This window comes from Fusarium verticillioides, chromosome 6 (assembly GCF_000149555.1).
Source record: "Fusarium verticillioides 7600 chromosome 6, whole genome shotgun sequence".
Classification (NCBI taxonomy): domain Eukaryota; kingdom Fungi; phylum Ascomycota; class Sordariomycetes; order Hypocreales; family Nectriaceae; genus Fusarium; species Fusarium verticillioides.
Window position 1 is genome coordinate 3,543,330 of NC_031680.1, and position 15,351 is coordinate 3,558,680.

At 53.3% G+C, this 15,351-nt stretch overlaps 4 protein-coding genes across 5 annotated transcripts; 2 read left to right on the plus strand and 2 right to left on the minus strand.

Moving 5' to 3' along the window:
• Positions 1-168: 168 nt before the first annotated feature.
• Positions 169-8,123, plus strand: FVEG_01648 (FKBP12-rapamycin complex-associated protein). The gene is made up of 4 exons (XM_018888653.1): positions 169-545; positions 601-2,890; positions 2,942-7,429; positions 7,483-8,123. Exons 1-4 carry the CDS (start codon positions 481-483, stop codon positions 7,915-7,917), a joined length of 7,278 nt encoding a protein of 2,425 aa, XP_018744630.1. The 5' UTR covers positions 169-480; the 3' UTR covers positions 7,918-8,123.
• On the minus strand, positions 8,039-10,076 carry FVEG_01647 (protein kinase C substrate 80K-H). The gene is made up of 3 exons (XM_018888652.1): positions 9,868-10,076; positions 8,864-9,805; positions 8,039-8,815 (listed from the first exon to the last, which is right to left on the minus strand). The coding sequence occupies exons 1-3, from the start codon at positions 9,959-9,961 to the stop codon at positions 8,151-8,153; spliced, it is 1,701 nt and encodes a 566-aa protein (XP_018744629.1). The 5' UTR covers positions 9,962-10,076; the 3' UTR covers positions 8,039-8,150.
• Positions 10,077-10,153: 77 nt separating this feature from the next.
• On the plus strand, positions 10,154-11,516 carry FVEG_01646 (hypothetical protein). Its single transcript, XM_018888651.1, has one exon. The coding sequence runs from the start codon at positions 10,282-10,284 to the stop codon at positions 11,380-11,382; it is 1,101 nt and encodes a 366-aa protein (XP_018744628.1). The 5' UTR covers positions 10,154-10,281; the 3' UTR covers positions 11,383-11,516.
• On the minus strand, positions 11,034-14,969 carry FVEG_01645 (hypothetical protein). 2 transcript variants are annotated; one of them, XM_018888650.1, is made up of 3 exons: positions 14,869-14,969; positions 13,760-14,786; positions 11,034-13,708 (listed from the first exon to the last, which is right to left on the minus strand). In XM_018888650.1, exons 2-3 carry the CDS (start codon positions 14,135-14,137, stop codon positions 11,591-11,593), a joined length of 2,496 nt encoding a protein of 831 aa, XP_018744627.1. In that variant the 5' UTR covers positions 14,138-14,786; positions 14,869-14,969; the 3' UTR covers positions 11,034-11,590. The 2 variants fall into 2 exon arrangements, with proteins under 2 accessions (XP_018744627.1, XP_018744626.1); XM_018888649.1 differs by having other exon boundaries at positions 13,760-14,969.
• Positions 14,970-15,351: the final 382 nt, after the last annotated feature.

The window sequence follows — 15,351 nt, forward strand, 5'->3', positions numbered from 1 at the left end:
GCATCTGAGTCGTTGTGACTCGTTTTAAGTAGGTGGTTCCTCTCTTGAATGATTTTTGTAAAGAAGCTGCTTGAATATCACTGAGCAGTATTAGCACTGTAATGACACCTTGTTAGCGCTCCACTGCTGGCCCGCCATTTCCAAACTTGATCCATCTAATGACCTCCGCCCGACCCAAGCTCATCAACCTTCAACTTCAACCTCCCCGGTGCTATGCACCTTTCTTAATACCACCCCGGTCGTTACCCTCGAAGGCGCTCAACTAAACTGAGCGTCTCCTCTCAATATTTGTATTTTGGAAACGTATCGACCACCTCCCCAACAAGCAACACGTGCACGCGCTGCCTCGCTTGGAGCTTAATTACGATCTCCCCCTCCAACTCGTACGCTCCTCCACGAAAACGCCCGACCTCGATCGAGCGCTCGATATTCAAGTACATGCGACGTTGATCGCTCTCACACCAGTGCCGCGACGGCATCATGGCGCAAGCACAGCAGGTCGCCCTGGATCGGCTGGACAACATCTCCCGCGCTCTAAAATCAAGGTCGGTTCCACCATATGACGGTATGGTAGGGCAAAGGAGTCTAATATTCCCACAGAACGAGCGATGATTTGCGAAAACGATCCGCCGTCCAGCTTCGCGAGCTTGTAGCTGTCTGCCATCGAGACCTCAGCCCCGAGCAATTCCAGGCTTTCTACAATGCTGTCAACAACAAGATCACACAGCTCATTACACATGGCAACGACTCGTCCGAGCGACTCGGAGGCATCTATGCCCTCGATGCGCTCATCGATTTCGACGGCGTCGACGTCGGCGTCAAATACACGCGTTTCACACAGAACCTCAAGACCATTCTTCGAGGCAAGGACATCAATCCTATGCAACCGGCAGCGATTGCGCTCGGCAAACTATGCCGACCCGGCGGCGCGATGATATCAGAAGTGGTGGACTCAGAGGTTAATACCGCTCTTGAGTGGCTACAGAACGACCGCATCGAAGAACGAAGATATAGCGCTGTCCTCGTTCTCCGCGAACTGGCCCGTAGTGCCCCGACGCTGATGTACCAATATATACCGACAATCTTCGACTGGATCTGGATAGGACTCCGAGACCCTCGACAGCTTATTCGGGCAACATCAGCAGAAACAGTTAGCGCCTGTTTCCGTATCCTTCGTGAACGAGACCAGGATATGAAGCAACTATGGATGGACAAGATATATAATGAAGCGAGATCCGGTCTCAAGGTGAACACTGTCGAGTCGATTCACGGCTCGCTACTGGTCTTGAAGGAACTGCTTGAGCAGGGAGCTATGTACATGCAGGAGCATTACCAAGAAGCCTGCGAAATTGTCTTCAAACACAAGGACCACAGAGATCCGACCATTCGAAAGACGGTGGTCCTTTTGATTCCAGATCTTGCCAGCTACTCGCCAGCTGACTTTGCGCACACTTGGCTGCACAAGTTCATGGTATACCTGTCGGGCATGTTGAAGAAGGACAAGGAGCGCAACGATGCTTTTCTTGCCATTGGTAACATAGCCAATTCGGTGAAGAGCGCTATTGCTCCGTACCTCGATGGCGTCTTGATCTACGTGCGCGAAGGTCTCAGCCTCCAGTCCCGCAAGAGAGGTTCAGTCGACCCTGTCTTCGACTGCATTAGTCGTCTCGCCGTCGCTGTTGGCCAGACCCTCAGCAAATACATGGAGGCACTCTTGGATCCTATCTTTGCGTGCGATCTTACCCCTAAGCTCACACAGGCTCTCGTCGATATGGCCTTCTACATTCCTCCCGTCAAGCCGACGATCCAGGAGAGACTACTTGATATGCTCAGCGTAGTTCTCTGCGGCGAACCGTTCAAACCGCTTGGCGCTCCACAACCAAATACCCTCAGCTCAGTCCCGATTATTCCCAAAGACGCGAAAGACCCCCATGCTTATGAGCACCGAAGGGCTGAGGTCAAGTTGGCGCTCAACACTCTCGGGAGCTTCGATTTCTCGGGACATGTTCTGAACGAGTTTGTCCGAGATGTCGCGATCAAGTACGTTGAAGACGAGGATCCAGAAATTCGCGAGGCAGCGGCCTTGACATGCTGCCAATTATACGTTCGCGATCCAATCGTCAATCAGACGAGTTACCATGCGCTTCAGGTTGTGGGTGATGTGATTGAGAAGCTTCTTACAGTCGGAGTCTCAGACCCTGAACCGAATATCAGGCGGACAGTTCTGGCGGCTCTCGACGAACGATTTGACAGACACTTGGCCAAGGCCGAAAACATCCGTATCTTATTCTTTGCGCTCAACGACGAGGTCTTCTCGATCAGAGAAGTCGCCATCTCTATTATCGGTCGCTTGGCTAGGTACAACCCAGCATATGTCATTCCTTCACTACGAAAGACTCTTATTCAGATGCTCACTGAGCTGGAGTTTTCCGACGTCGCCCGAAACAAGGAGGAGAGCGCAAAGCTGCTGAGCCTCTTGGTTCAAAACGCGCAATCCCTCATCAAACCTTATGTCGAGCCCATGATTTCAGTACTTCTCCCCAAAGCCAAGGACAGCAACCCCTCTGTTGCTGCTACTATTCTCAAGGCCATTGGTGAGCTTGCGACTGTGGGTGGTGAGGATATGATGCCGTACAAGGATCGATTGATGCCAATCATTCTTGATGCGCTACAAGATCAGAGCTCCAACGCAAAACGAGGTGCCGCTCTACATGCTCTGGGACAGCTTGCAAGCAATTCAGGATACGTCATCCAACCATACATCGAATACCCACAGCTGCTCGAGATTTTGCAGAGCATCATCCGAACCGAAGGACAACAAGTGCCCTTGCGACAGGAGACGATCAAACTGATGGGTATTCTTGGCGCTCTCGATCCTTACAAACACCAGGTAAATCTAGCGAAATGGCGAAAATTGAAGCAACTATTGACACCAGATCAGGCCGAGGAACGAACACCCGATTCCCGACGCGGCGAGGCCAACCAACTAACAGACATTTCTCTCATGATGACCGGATTGACACCCTCTAACAAAGAGTACTTCCCGACTGTTGTGATTAATGCCCTTCTCCAGATCCTGAAGGACTCTTCGTTGGTCCAGCACCACGCCGCCGTGATTGAAGCCATCATGAACATCTTCCGCACACTTGGCTTGGAGTGTGTATCCTTCCTTGATAGAATCATACCCGCATTCCTACAGGTCATCCGATCGGCGACCTCTACAAGACTCGAGTCGTACTTCAATCAACTGGCCACTCTTGTCAGCATCGTGCGACAACACATACGAAATTACCTGCCTTCAATTGTCGAGATCCTGCAGGAGTACTGGCATACCTCACCTTCACTACAGACTACGATTTTGTCCCTAGTTGAGGCCATTTCGAGGTCTCTTGAGGGCGAATTCAAGATTTACCTGGCTGGGCTGCTACCACTGATGCTCGGTGTTCTCGACAAGGATACTTCCGCCAAACGCACGCCATCAGAGAGGGTGATGCACGCCTTCTTGGTGTTTGGCGCCAGCGCCGAAGAGTACATGCATCTCATCATTCCCGTCATCGTTAGGACCTTCGAGAAGCAGGGTCAACCTACATTCATCAGAAAGCAGGCCATCGACACGATCGGCAAGATTTCTCGCCAAGTGAACCTTAACGACTTCGCTGCGAAGATTATCCACCCTCTTACACGTGTTTTGGACATGGGCGAGCCTGTCCTCCGTACCGCTGCTCTAGATACGCTCTGTGCGCTCATCCAACAGCTGGGAAAAGACTATCTACACTTCATGGGTACTGTCAACAAGACCATCAATCAGCACCAGATCCAACACTCTAACTACGAACTACTTGTGAGCAAACTTCAGAAGGGAGAGGTGTTGCCACAGGACCTGAGCTCCGGAGCTGGCTTTGCTGATGGCGCAGACGAGACTCCTTTTGCCGATCAAGGCACCAAGAAGCTGGAGATGAATGCTATCCATTTGAAGGCTGCTTGGGACACCAAGGGCAAATCCACAAAGGAGGATTGGCAAGAGTGGCTGCGACGCTTCAGTACAACGTTGCTTACCGAATCACCAAACCATGCTCTCCGAGCTTGCGCCAGCCTCGCCAGCGTGTATCTACCTCTGGCTCGAGAGCTCTTTAACTCGGCGTTCGTATCTTGCTGGAGCGAGCTTTACGAACAGTTCCAAGACGAACTGATCCAGAACATTGAGAGCGCTATTAAATCGGAGAACGTGCCACCCGATCTGCTTGGCCTCCTACTCAACCTCGCCGAGTTTATGGAGCATGACGACAAGGCTTTGCCGATCGACATTCGAGTTCTCGGTAGGGAGGCAGCTCGCTGTCACGCGTACGCAAAGGCCTTGCACTACAAGGAACTCGAGTTCCTGCAGGACCAGAGCAGCGGTGCAGTCGAGGCCCTGATCGTTATCAACAATCAGCTCCAACAGTCCGATGCTGCTATCGGTATTCTTCGCAAAGCTCAGCTGTATAAGGAAGGCATCCAGCTGCGGGAGACCTGGTTCGAGAAGCTGGAGCGTTGGGAAGAGGCGCTGGCGTTTTATGAAAAGCGTGAGGAGGAGGTGCCTGAGGACCAGGCGATTCCCGTGGACATCGTCATGGGTAAGATGCGTTGTTTGCATGCCTTGGGAGAGTGGGAGGCTTTGGCTTCATTGACTGGTAGCACTTGGGCCAACTCTACGCCTGAGGTTCAGAGAATGATTGCTCCTCTTGCCACGGCTGCTGCATGGGGTCTGAATAAGTGGGATTCCATGGACAACTACCTTTCATCGCTGAAGAGATACTCGCCCGATCGATCGTTCTTTGGTGCCATTCTGGCACTCCATCGCAACCAATTCCGTGAGGCGATTGCGTGCGTTCAGCAAGCTCGCGAGGGCCTGGATACCGAGTTGAGTGCGTTGGTTAGTGAGTCGTACAACCGGGCATACCAGGTCGTTGTTCGAGTACAGATGCTTGCTGAGCTTGAGGAGCTCATCGTCTACAAGCAATGTGACGAGAAGAAGCAGGCTATCATGCGACGAACCTGGGAGACTCGACTGAAGGGTTGTCAGAGGAACGTCGAGGTTTGGCAGCGCATGCTCAGGCTACGGGCCATAGTGATTGCGCCAACGGAGAACATGCACATGTGGATCAAGTTTGCCAACCTTTGCCGCAAGTCTGGACGAATGGGACTGGCCGAGAAGTCGCTCAAGCAGCTCATTGGAACCGACGCTCCTCTCATATCAGCAATTCCTTACTGGAATGAGCAGCGACAGCAAGCATCCAACCCCAGAGCTGCGCCGGCCGCACAGGTCATCTATGCCGTGCTCAAGTACCAGTGGGAGCTTGGACAGCAGCTGCCCGTCAACAAGAAGGGCAACATTCCGGAGAAGACGCTGTATTGCCTGCGCAAGTTCACCAACGATGCTGCGCATCGTCTTGAAGTTGCTAGGGCTCACCTCGCTGCCCAAGCTGGTAACGATGTCAACATCACTGGCGACTATGGATTCCAGAACCCGATGGATCCTACCCTCATTAGCCCGCATACTTCACGCGCGCTGTATGACCAAACAGTGCTCCTGGCCAAGTGCTATCTACGACAGGGAGAGTGGCTGATTGCGCTCAACAAGGATGATTGGCAGTACACTCAGGTTCAGGATATTCTCCTGTCCTACTCTCAGGCGACCAAGTACAATCCTAGATGGTACAAGGCCTGGCATGCTTGGGCGCTGGCCAACTTCGAGATTGTGCAGACACTCACAGCTGGGAATGAAGGACACTTGTCGAAGACAGACCACAGTATGGTAATTGACCACGTGGTTCCCGCTGTCAAGGGTTTCTTCAAATCCATTGCACTTTCACAGGGAAGCTCGCTACAGGATACGCTTCGATTATTGACACTCTGGTTCACCCATGGTGGAAGCGCAGATGTCAACGTGGCCGTTACTGAAGGCTTCGCTAACGTCAGCGTCGACACATGGCTCGAAGTCATTCCTCAACTGATCGCCCGCATCAACCAGCCTAACAAGCGAGTTCAGCAATCGGTGCACAACCTTCTTGCAGATGTCGGACGAGCTCATCCTCAGGCTCTGGTCTATCCTCTCACTGTCGCCATGAAATCTTGGCAGAACACGCGTAGATCTCGTTCTGCAGCTCAAATTATGGATAGCATGAGACAGCACAGCGCAAATCTGGTCGCTCAAGCCGACACAGTCAGTCACGAACTGATCCGCGTGGCTGTCTTGTGGCATGAGCTCTGGCACGAGGGATTGGAGGAAGCTTCGCGGTTGTACTTTGGTGATAGCAACATTGAAGGCATGTTTGCAACACTGGCGCCCCTTCACGAACTTTTGGAGCGTGGACCCGAGACTCTGCGCGAGATTTCTTTCGCACAAGCTTTTGGTCGCGATCTTAAAGAGGCGCAGGATTGGTGCCGACAGTACGAGACAAGCCAAGACGTCAACGACCTGAACCAGGCGTGGGACCTGTATTATCAGGTATTCCGCAGAATAAGTAGGCAGCTACCGCAGGTGACCACCCTGGAGTTGACGTACTGCTCGCCCAAGCTTCTTAACGCGAAGAACCTGGACCTGGCAGTACCAGGCACATACAAGAGCGGACAGCCCATCGTGAGGATAATGTCCTTTGACACAACGTTTAGTGTTATCAACTCTAAGCAACGTCCACGAAAGCTCAACGTCAACGGCAGCGACGGCAAGTCATACGCGTTCCTGCTGAAGGGCCACGAGGACATCCGCCAGGACGAACGAGTTATGCAGCTGTTCGGCCTGTGCAACACGCTCCTAGCCCACGACTCGGAGTGCTTCAAGCGCCATCTCAACATCCAGCGCTACCCAGCCATCCCGCTCTCGCAGAATAGCGGTCTGCTCGGGTGGGTTCCCAACAGCGACACCCTGCACGTTCTTATTAGGGAGTATCGTGAGAGTCGCAAGATCCTGCTCAACATCGAGCACCGCATCATGCTCCAGATGGCGCCTGACTACGATAACCTCACCCTGATGCAGAAAGTTGAGGTGTTTGGTTATGCCCTCGACAACACCACGGGACAGGACCTGTACCGTGTTCTCTGGCTCAAGTCAAAGTCCTCTGAGGCTTGGCTTGAGAGACGAACTAACTACACTCGTTCTCTCGGTGTCATGTCGATGGTGGGATATATTCTGGGACTGGGCGATCGTCATCCTTCCAACTTGATGCTTGACCGCGTCACTGGAAAGATTATCCACATCGATTTCGGTGATTGTTTCGAGGTGGCGATGAAGAGAGAGAAATACCCGGAGAGGGTTCCTTTCCGACTCACTCGCATGCTGACTTATGCTATGGAGGTTAGCAACATTGAGGGTAGCTTTAGAATCACATGCGAGAACGTGATGAGGGTTCTTCGAGACAACAAAGAGAGCGTCATGGCTGTTCTCGAAGCGGTAAGTCAACCCCTGTCCAGACTGATACATCTCATACTGACTGACATTCACAGTTCATCCATGATCCCCTCCTTACATGGCGTCTCACAAACGCTGCATCCCCAACAGGCCCCAACTTCAACTCAGACCACGACACGGCCATGCCCGTCCCCGGCGGCGTCCGCGCCCGTCGTCAATCCATCCTCGACAGTGACGTCGCACCCTCCGAACTCCTCAACGCCCCCGAACCATCAATCCAAACCCGTGCACGTGCTCGAACAAACAGTTCAGCGGGTGAAGCCATGACCAACGGCGGCGCACCAGAGGTAGAGAGCCAGAACGCGAGGGCGGTGGAGGTGCTGGACCGTGTGCAGCAGAAACTCACAGGTCGAGACTTCAAGAACAACGAGGAGCTGGATGTCATTGCGCAGGTCAACAAGTTGATCATGGAGGCTACGAAGCTGGAGAATCTGTGCCAGCACTACATAGGATGGTGCAGCTTCTGGTAGAATTCTCTACAGAGAAGAGAAGAGAGAGTTGCTGGGAGGGAATGGGATTTGCTTCAAGGGTGCGGGAGTTGGGGGTTGTTGATATCAGGGACGTTTTTTTCTCCATTGGACGTTACAAAAATATTCGCATGCATGTATAATACGAGCGTTGAACCCGAGTCGTGTTGTATTTCTATCTTAATCAAAATTGTGTGTTCCCAACAAACCATTCTATCCCATCTCTGCTCCTCTGTCTATAGCTCATCGCGAGATCTGGGCTTCTTGGGCTGGCTTCCAACATCCCATCTCGAAAAGTCACAGGCAGCAGGCGTGCCAATCTCCATCCTGTAAACGCACTTCTCGCTCTCACTGACCCTCCACAACTCCTCCGTCTCCGCACATCCCAGCCACACATCCGTTCTCCTCTGCGGTCCATTCCAGCACTGCTGACCATCCTCATACCTTAACACCATCCTCTCACCCCTACCCAGACTCTTGCCATCGATCCTATCCTCTTCATCCGCCATTTCTCTATCAATGCGTTTGAAATTTCCCATGTTGCTTTGACCGTGTCCCTTCTTGGACTTTTGCTTCGTGCTGCCGAGCCAGCATTGCTCGTAGGTGTACTCGCCCGCCTCGAGAGTTACACACTTATCTTTGAGGGCGCGGAAGATATCGTCGGGACCGTAGTCAAAGTCGAGATCGGCTTGTTCGACGGAGAGAGTGGACTTTTTGTCGGAGAGGTCGCGATTGGCAGCGTCGACGGCTTCGCGGGCGGCGCGGACGAGGGTGGATTCTTTGCCGGGGGATGAGTTGTCGGCGAGGATGCCGTTGGTGATGGCCCAGACGCGGAGGTTGTCGAGGGAGTTGTGGATGAAGGCTCGGACGGGAGGGGGGAGGTAAGCCTCAAAGTTGTACACTAACTCGTTAGCAAAGAACACACTGTTATGTTGCAGAGTTGACTTACGGATATCAGTATCGCTTCCCTCGCCCTCCTCAAACTCACTCCAGTTAACACCGGCATTCTCCCCATCCTCCTTGAGAACACTCAAAACATCCTCATCGCTAACAACCTCCTCCTTGCTCTCCGCCCGACGAGCCGAGTAATCCTCAAACGACCGAATCGCCGCCTTGACACCCTCATCGTTGAAGTTGGGGTTATAATCAGTCTTGAACTTTGTCAAAAGCTCCTCAAGTTCACCGACTCGCTCCTTGAGGGCATCACGCTGGGTAACCACCTTATCCAGCGTATCCCTAAGCTCGTTAACGCGAGTCTTTGCAAGACCAACAAGAACACCAAGCTTTCCAGTGCCAGGACCCTCACGAACAACCTTTCCCTTATCTTGCTGTTCAGCATCACGGTGCTTCTGCGCAAGTTCCTCCTTCTTGACCTCCAGCGCCGCAATCTCCTTCTTGAGATCCTCCACCTTCTTCTCAACCTTTTGTCGCAGATCCTTCGCCTCGCTGACCATCTTGCCCCTCTTCATCGCAGCCTTCTGCAAAGCCTTCTTCTTCTCATCCTCCAAGCGTCTGTACTCCTTTCCGATCTCGGCACATTTGTTCTCGCACTTGACACCGCCTACACTGCCGTACTCCTCTGACCCATCGCAGCAGAGCTCGTAGTCGCACACGCCGTCGTTGACGTAGAGGAACGGAACGTACATGCCAATGTGGCCCTTGTTCTCGCACCAGAAGCCGGGCAGGGCGTTGGTGGTGTTTGTGGTGCCGGAGATGGAGCCCGCCAGAGGTTGTTCGGGGGAGAGAGGGTCGAGGTTGGCGCAGGCAGCGGTGCCTGGTTCGTCTGAGCCATCGGGACAATCGCACGTGTTATCGTTGACTCTGTCAAGACTCAATTTGATCGCTGCGTTGGTGATGCAGGAGAATTCATCGCCCTGGTAGTGAGAAGCAACTAAAACCACCTGTTAGCTCCCCCAAAGCTTCACTTCACTTCACGATCGTTGGCATTCTTACACTCTGGGCCAACGCCTCTAGGCACACTGCCAGCAGCAGCCAGGGTAAAAGCGTAGATAGCGCCCAGAAGCGCCAGAGAATTCGGGTGTTGCATTGTTTCTGGTGGTTCTTGTGTAATGGCTCCAGAAAGAGGAATTGGAGGTTGGAGTTGGAGTTGGCCAGGTCAGCTATAACTGACTTTGGGGGACAGGGGAGCATTCCAGAGGGAGGTCTCCACTGTAAAAGCTCCCCTGGACGGTAAATGTTCGGGAGGATCTGAGACGCGGAAGTAAATCCGTGCCTGGGGGGAGGAAGGGCACTAAAGGTGGGGGACGAGAAAAAAGAAGAACTAAAGTAAACCCCTCCAACTCCAGCAAAACTACGACGCATCATCACCATCTACACTACCTTATATCACAGCTGATCCGAGTCAACATGGCCCCCAACGATGAAGAGTCTCGCAAGGCTCTCGCTACACTCATAGCAACAGCCACAACCCTCCTCGAACAGCTCCAATCAACACTCACCACTATCCAACGCAATCCACTCACCCCAACAACACCCTCCTCCTCCTCCCCCGAAACAACCTCCATAAACGCCCTATCCCTCGCCCGCGACACATCCCTCCTCATCCGCGCCCACTCCACAAAGATCTCCCTCCTCATAATAAACGAGCCCTTCACCCCCAGCGCCATCAGCACCGTGGTCCGCGAGCTCATAAAGGGTCCCATCCCCGGCATCGCCACCGCCGCGCAAGCCTGCACCCCTGATCTCTACACCAGCGTCGTGCGGAAAGAATTAGCATACCGCTGTCAGAAAGTCCTCGTTGAGCTGTGGGGTTTGCTGAAGCGTGTTCCGGATGATGGCAAGGTTATTCCGTCTGTGGAGAGGAGTGGGAGTAAGGGGAGTTTGGTACTGACGGGTAAGCTTTGGGATGCTTGTGATGAGGTGGTCAAGCTTGCGGATTTGGGGGTTGGGGGTTTTTATGTGAGAAAGGCGGAGGAGTGGAGGGATACGCTTAAGGATGTTATGGAGGAGTTGAAGGAGTGGGGAGAAGAGGAGGAGGATGACGAAGATGATGTTGATGCTCTGGCCGACGACATGAACAATACCTCACTCACGGATCAAGAAATGCTCGACGACCTCATGAACTCCTCCTCCGCCATCCCCAAATCCGACCCCGATAAGATCCGTCCCCGTCTCGACTCAACCCTCAAGCGCCTCCGAATGATCGTCCTTCTGTACCAGGCCCTCTCCAAGCGGCGCTTCAAGAAACTTCCCAAGGACACCACCACAGGCGACATTCCCTCCAAGCTGGACAGAGCAGCAAGTGTTCTCGAGACGTTGCCGCATAAATTCGGGGATTTGGCCGGTGCGTTCTACGAGCTCGATGCGGAGGAGATCGATAGCCTCATGGAGGATTGTTTTGAGAGTGCGGTTGGTGTGAGTGAGGTTCTCAAGCTTGGGTGGCAGGGGGAGAGTGATGAGTTTAGTGAGTGGATGGAGAAGTTCAAGGTTGAAGTCAAGAAGACATAGACGGACCACGAAGTAAAGAATAAAACATTTGATACCAGTGAGCATTGTGGTGATCCTCGTGGCATAGATAATACATGCCTGTTATCTGTATAGACTACTACACATGGTGCTCTTATACAAAGTACATTCCCCGACAACGCTTCTTCCGTCCGTCGTATGTTTAAAAGCCTATGCATCCCAAAATCCCTCTCTTGCTTCAAAATACCATCTAAATGTGTCTCTGTTCCGTAGCAGGTCGACCCGTCACCGTTGTAAAGCCAGAATGTCCGAGTTGCTTAGCCTCATGTTCTGCCTCATCCACAGGCGCAGGAGTTTCTGGTGTGATCATGACAGCCGGAGCCGCGAGAGAACTAGGCACAACTTCTGTCTTGGCAGTTGTCACACCCTCGACGTGCTCTGCCTCTGCATCCTCCTTCTCATCCTCCTTCACTTGTGAGAGTGGTCGGCCATGTGTATCGTGAGACTCTCCCTCCTCGTCGCGGCGCATCTGGCCGTTTTCGAGATCGGCGCCGACCATTTGAGCAAGACTGCTAAAGTTGAACATGGGCTCGGATCCGGCGCTTCCACCGTCGCGTTCTCCGTCGTCACTGTAGGCGCCGAGGCTCAGTCCACTAGACCGAGGACCCAAGTCGCCGCCCAGGTAGTCGGGCCCTGTGTATGTGCCAACAGGACTGTCGTTGACTGAAGACCCAACGGAGGAGGCATTGCTCATCTGCCTAAGATGTGATCCTCCACGCGAAGGTCCAGCCGGTAGTGGCAGAGAACTCGATGACGATGTTGGTCCAGCCTGGCTGTCGGATGCACCTCGATCCACTCCCTTACCTTTTCCAGCGGGCCCATCGTCCTTAGCCTTGGGTTCTGCTGGCGAGTCCGGGGTGCTCGAAGCGTGTGATGCCCTAGACATTGTAGCTTCAACACGGAGATTGCTGGCAGTACTGTTGCCTCGTCGTCGACCCAATCCTCCGAGTGACAAGCTACTAGCGCTCGCACCACTTGCACTTCCGCTGTATGGATTTCCACCCTTCTTGGCGGCTTTGCGTTCCTCCTTCTCTCGTCTCTTAGTCTCCTTTCGAATAGCCTTTTCCTCCTTACGTTTGCGTTCTTCTTCAGAAGCAAGAGAAAGACGAACAGCCTCCATAAACATCATCTCCTCGAGTTCGTCCATGCGACTCCTTCGTCCTGTACCGTTCCGTGAAGATCCTCTAGCTCCAGGTTCCGGTCCCTCGCTCGCGTCGTCCTGTGCACCGTCTGCTTGACCCTGCCCGCTGGGGCTGGGACTAGCATTTGAATCGTTGTTTCCAGTGTTCCTTCGGCCAAATCGACCCGGGCGAAGAATCGATCTCTGTTCGTTTCCGCCCATGAGAAATGCAGCCGTGTGAAGGGCAGTGGCCGCTGCAGCTCTTCGAGCTTGGTGGTTCCTCGCTGATGCGAGTTTCGACGCCCAGTCGGGACGCACGCGATCGGTGGTGATGACATTCGGCGCGTTCGCAGACAAACTATGTGCGCGTCGACGGCCGGGTATGGGTGGGGTCTGTAGTGTGCTGTTTAGTGACGTCTGCGAAGACATGGCTGTACCATGCGATGGGCCGCCCGAGTAGGCAAGGCCTCGGCGGAAGGGAGGAGGGTCGTATGTGACGCCGAATTCGGGCTGTTGGCAGTAGGGGCATGCCGAAGGCTCCGAGATAAGCATCTCGGGCGGATCGTCCGGGTTGAGACCTTCATTAGGATCCCGAGCTTCACCGTTCGGGTGATGCTCAGGAAGGTGAGGTTCAGCGCGTTTAATCTGAACGAAGCATTCGCTGCAGATATTCTGGTCGCAACATCTGGTGCGGTTCAAGTAAGGAGGATATGTCAGGAAGCAGATTGGGCACTCTTCAGCGTCTTTGTACAGGAAAACCTCCATGGGTTGGCCGTTCACAAAGGGATCATGAGGGAGAGCGATCTCCTTGGGCGACAAATCGGTTGAAGATGCATTTCGGGAACCACCGCTGAGCGCAGCAGCAAGAGCCTTGGCTCGAGGCTTGAAAGGCGACTTGCTCGCTCCAGGTGTCGACGGCGAAGGAAGACCGGAGGGTGTGTTTGATCCACTGCGATCCGATGCGGCAGAAAGTGTCCTAGGTCCCATAGGCACCGTCAAGTTCTGGAGGTTCTGGCTCGAAGGAGATGGATTCTCTGCAGGGGGAGGTTGCGGAATCAATTCTGGGTCGGGAGGCGCATCGGCGGGGGGAATAGGAAGGCCACGGGCAGCAGCGACGAGTTGATGCTCTGCCCAACTCGAAGACCAATCATTGAGGCCTCGCCAGAATGGCGCAAGCTTTCTCTCTATCTGAGTGATGTCAGCTTACCGATAAGAACAAACCGAGACAAAGAAACGCACCTGTAGCTGCCTCACGACAGGCTTGCTAAAGTCCTCGGTACCAGTGTAGGTGCCCAATGTCACCAGATAACCACCATCAACGTGTTCTTCGCGCATACTCCTCTCCCGCTCCTTCGCCCGAGCCACGCGCTCCCTTTCTAACCTCCTCGCCTCGCGCTCCTGCTTTGTCTCGCGACGCTCAAAGGGAACATCTGGTTGCTCACGATTGCGGGAGGAGCTGGGACCGATACCAAATATGTTTATCTCTGCTCTGCTCATCCGTCGGTTCGATCTCGAGTTGGCGGTTTGTAGATGCTCGCGCACTGAGGGATCGCCGGGACCTGCATATTGGCGAGGATCGCCCTCGGGACGAGACTCTTTTGTGTTGGAGTTGCCCATGGTGAAGATGTGAAGGAGAAGAGCGAGGAGAGCAGCGTGGTTATGTGGCGCGATGGCGCACTTGGGCTGGTCTTATCTGGCGTGGACCAGGGCAGGGGTGTTGTCGTCAACGATAACCGTGAGGAGAAAAAGAGGAAGGGGTGTTGTAGAGGAGAGGTGTAGTTTGTGGTTTGAGTTGTGCTGTGTTGAGCGATATCGAGTGGGACAAGAGCAAGGAGCTTGGTCTCGATAGGAAGAGTTACCGAATGTCCCGCGATGGGTTGGGATGGGGATTGGAGCTGATGCAGATGGGGACACGATAGAATGGGGGAGGGGCCGGGCGTCAGACGACGGGGGTCACCACAGAGGGCATCTCGCTTGGGGCCGGTAGTGTATGGAGAAGGTGGTATTGACAGCCTAGGGTCTCTCTCTCTCTCTCTCTCTCTCTCTCCACTGTTGCTCAGGCAGTTTGATGCGTGATCAAAGAAAAGTTGGAGTTTTTGAAAGGATGATGATAATGGATGAGAGTGAGTGGAGCGATAACGGAACGTTTAGGTTGTTGGAATCAAATCAATTGAGGTTGGGTTGGGGGGGAGGCAGCCTGTAACAACGGCCGAAGGGTGCTGAAGCCAAAAGCCTAGAACAGCTGGTGGTCCCTGCTCTTATGGCTCTGTTGGACCTGGTTTAGCTGAGATCGGATACTGGAGCCCGCGAGCCAGGCGGGCGGGTAAAAATAGGTGAGAAAAGTGTACCTTAGTCCGCGGGGTAGCGCGAAGCTATTCAGTAGAAATACCAAGAGAGGATGTTCAGTAAGAGGAAGAGCAAGTTGTTGGTGTTGAAAGGTTGGCAAGGTATGATTGAGTTGATGACTGAGGAATCGAATATGTTGACAACTCACTCCCGTCGCTCAATCCAACCCTACAAGCGTCGTAAGCTATCCTGGCAGAGCCCATCTCTTGGTGTAAACCTTGAACATGGTGATATTTCTATGGACAGCCAGTAGATATCTCTGCTAACCTGTATCTCTTGCGGATTGAGGCCCGCACTATCAGCTCAGCTTTACCCTGGACTTGTGTCCTGTATTGTTTTTTCTTTTTTTGTTCCTTTTTTTTTTTTGTCTGTTTCAAGAGATCTGCAGTCCTGACTCGGCATCGCCCATCAACGTCATGGACCGTCACTAGATTTGAAGATCCTTGAACCCAGAATGTCAAAAAATCAAGAAACAAGCCTTTTCT

Bases quoted from the DNA above. Each gene is read 5' to 3' on its own strand.
- FVEG_01648 (XM_018888653.1), top strand. From the start codon at position 481: ATGGCGCAAGCACAGCAGGTCGCCCTGGATCGGCTGGACAACATCTCC. The intron at 546-600 runs GTCGGTTCCACC...ATATTCCCACAG, and splicing joins TCCCGCGCTCTAAAATCAAG to AACGAGCGATGATTTGCGAA. The intron at 7,430-7,482 runs GTAAGTCAACCC...TGACATTCACAG, and splicing joins TCATGGCTGTTCTCGAAGCG to TTCATCCATGATCCCCTCCT.
- FVEG_01647 (XM_018888652.1), bottom strand. From the start codon at position 9,961: ATGCAACACCCGAATTCTCTGGCGCTTCTGGGCGCTATCTACGCTTTT. The intron at 9,806-9,867 runs GTAAGAATGCCA...AGGTGGTTTTAG, and splicing joins TAGAGGCGTTGGCCCAGAGT to TTGCTTCTCACTACCAGGGC. The intron at 8,816-8,863 runs GTAAGTCAACTC...CTAACGAGTTAG, and splicing joins GGGAAGCGATACTGATATCC to TGTACAACTTTGAGGCTTAC.
- FVEG_01646 (XM_018888651.1), top strand. From the start codon at position 10,282: ATGGCCCCCAACGATGAAGAGTCTCGCAAGGCTCTCGCTACACTCATA.
- FVEG_01645 (XM_018888650.1), bottom strand. From the start codon at position 14,137: ATGGGCAACTCCAACACAAAAGAGTCTCGTCCCGAGGGCGATCCTCGC. The intron at 13,709-13,759 runs GTGCGTTTCTTT...GACATCACTCAG, and splicing joins CTGTCGTGAGGCAGCTACAG to ATAGAGAGAAAGCTTGCGCC.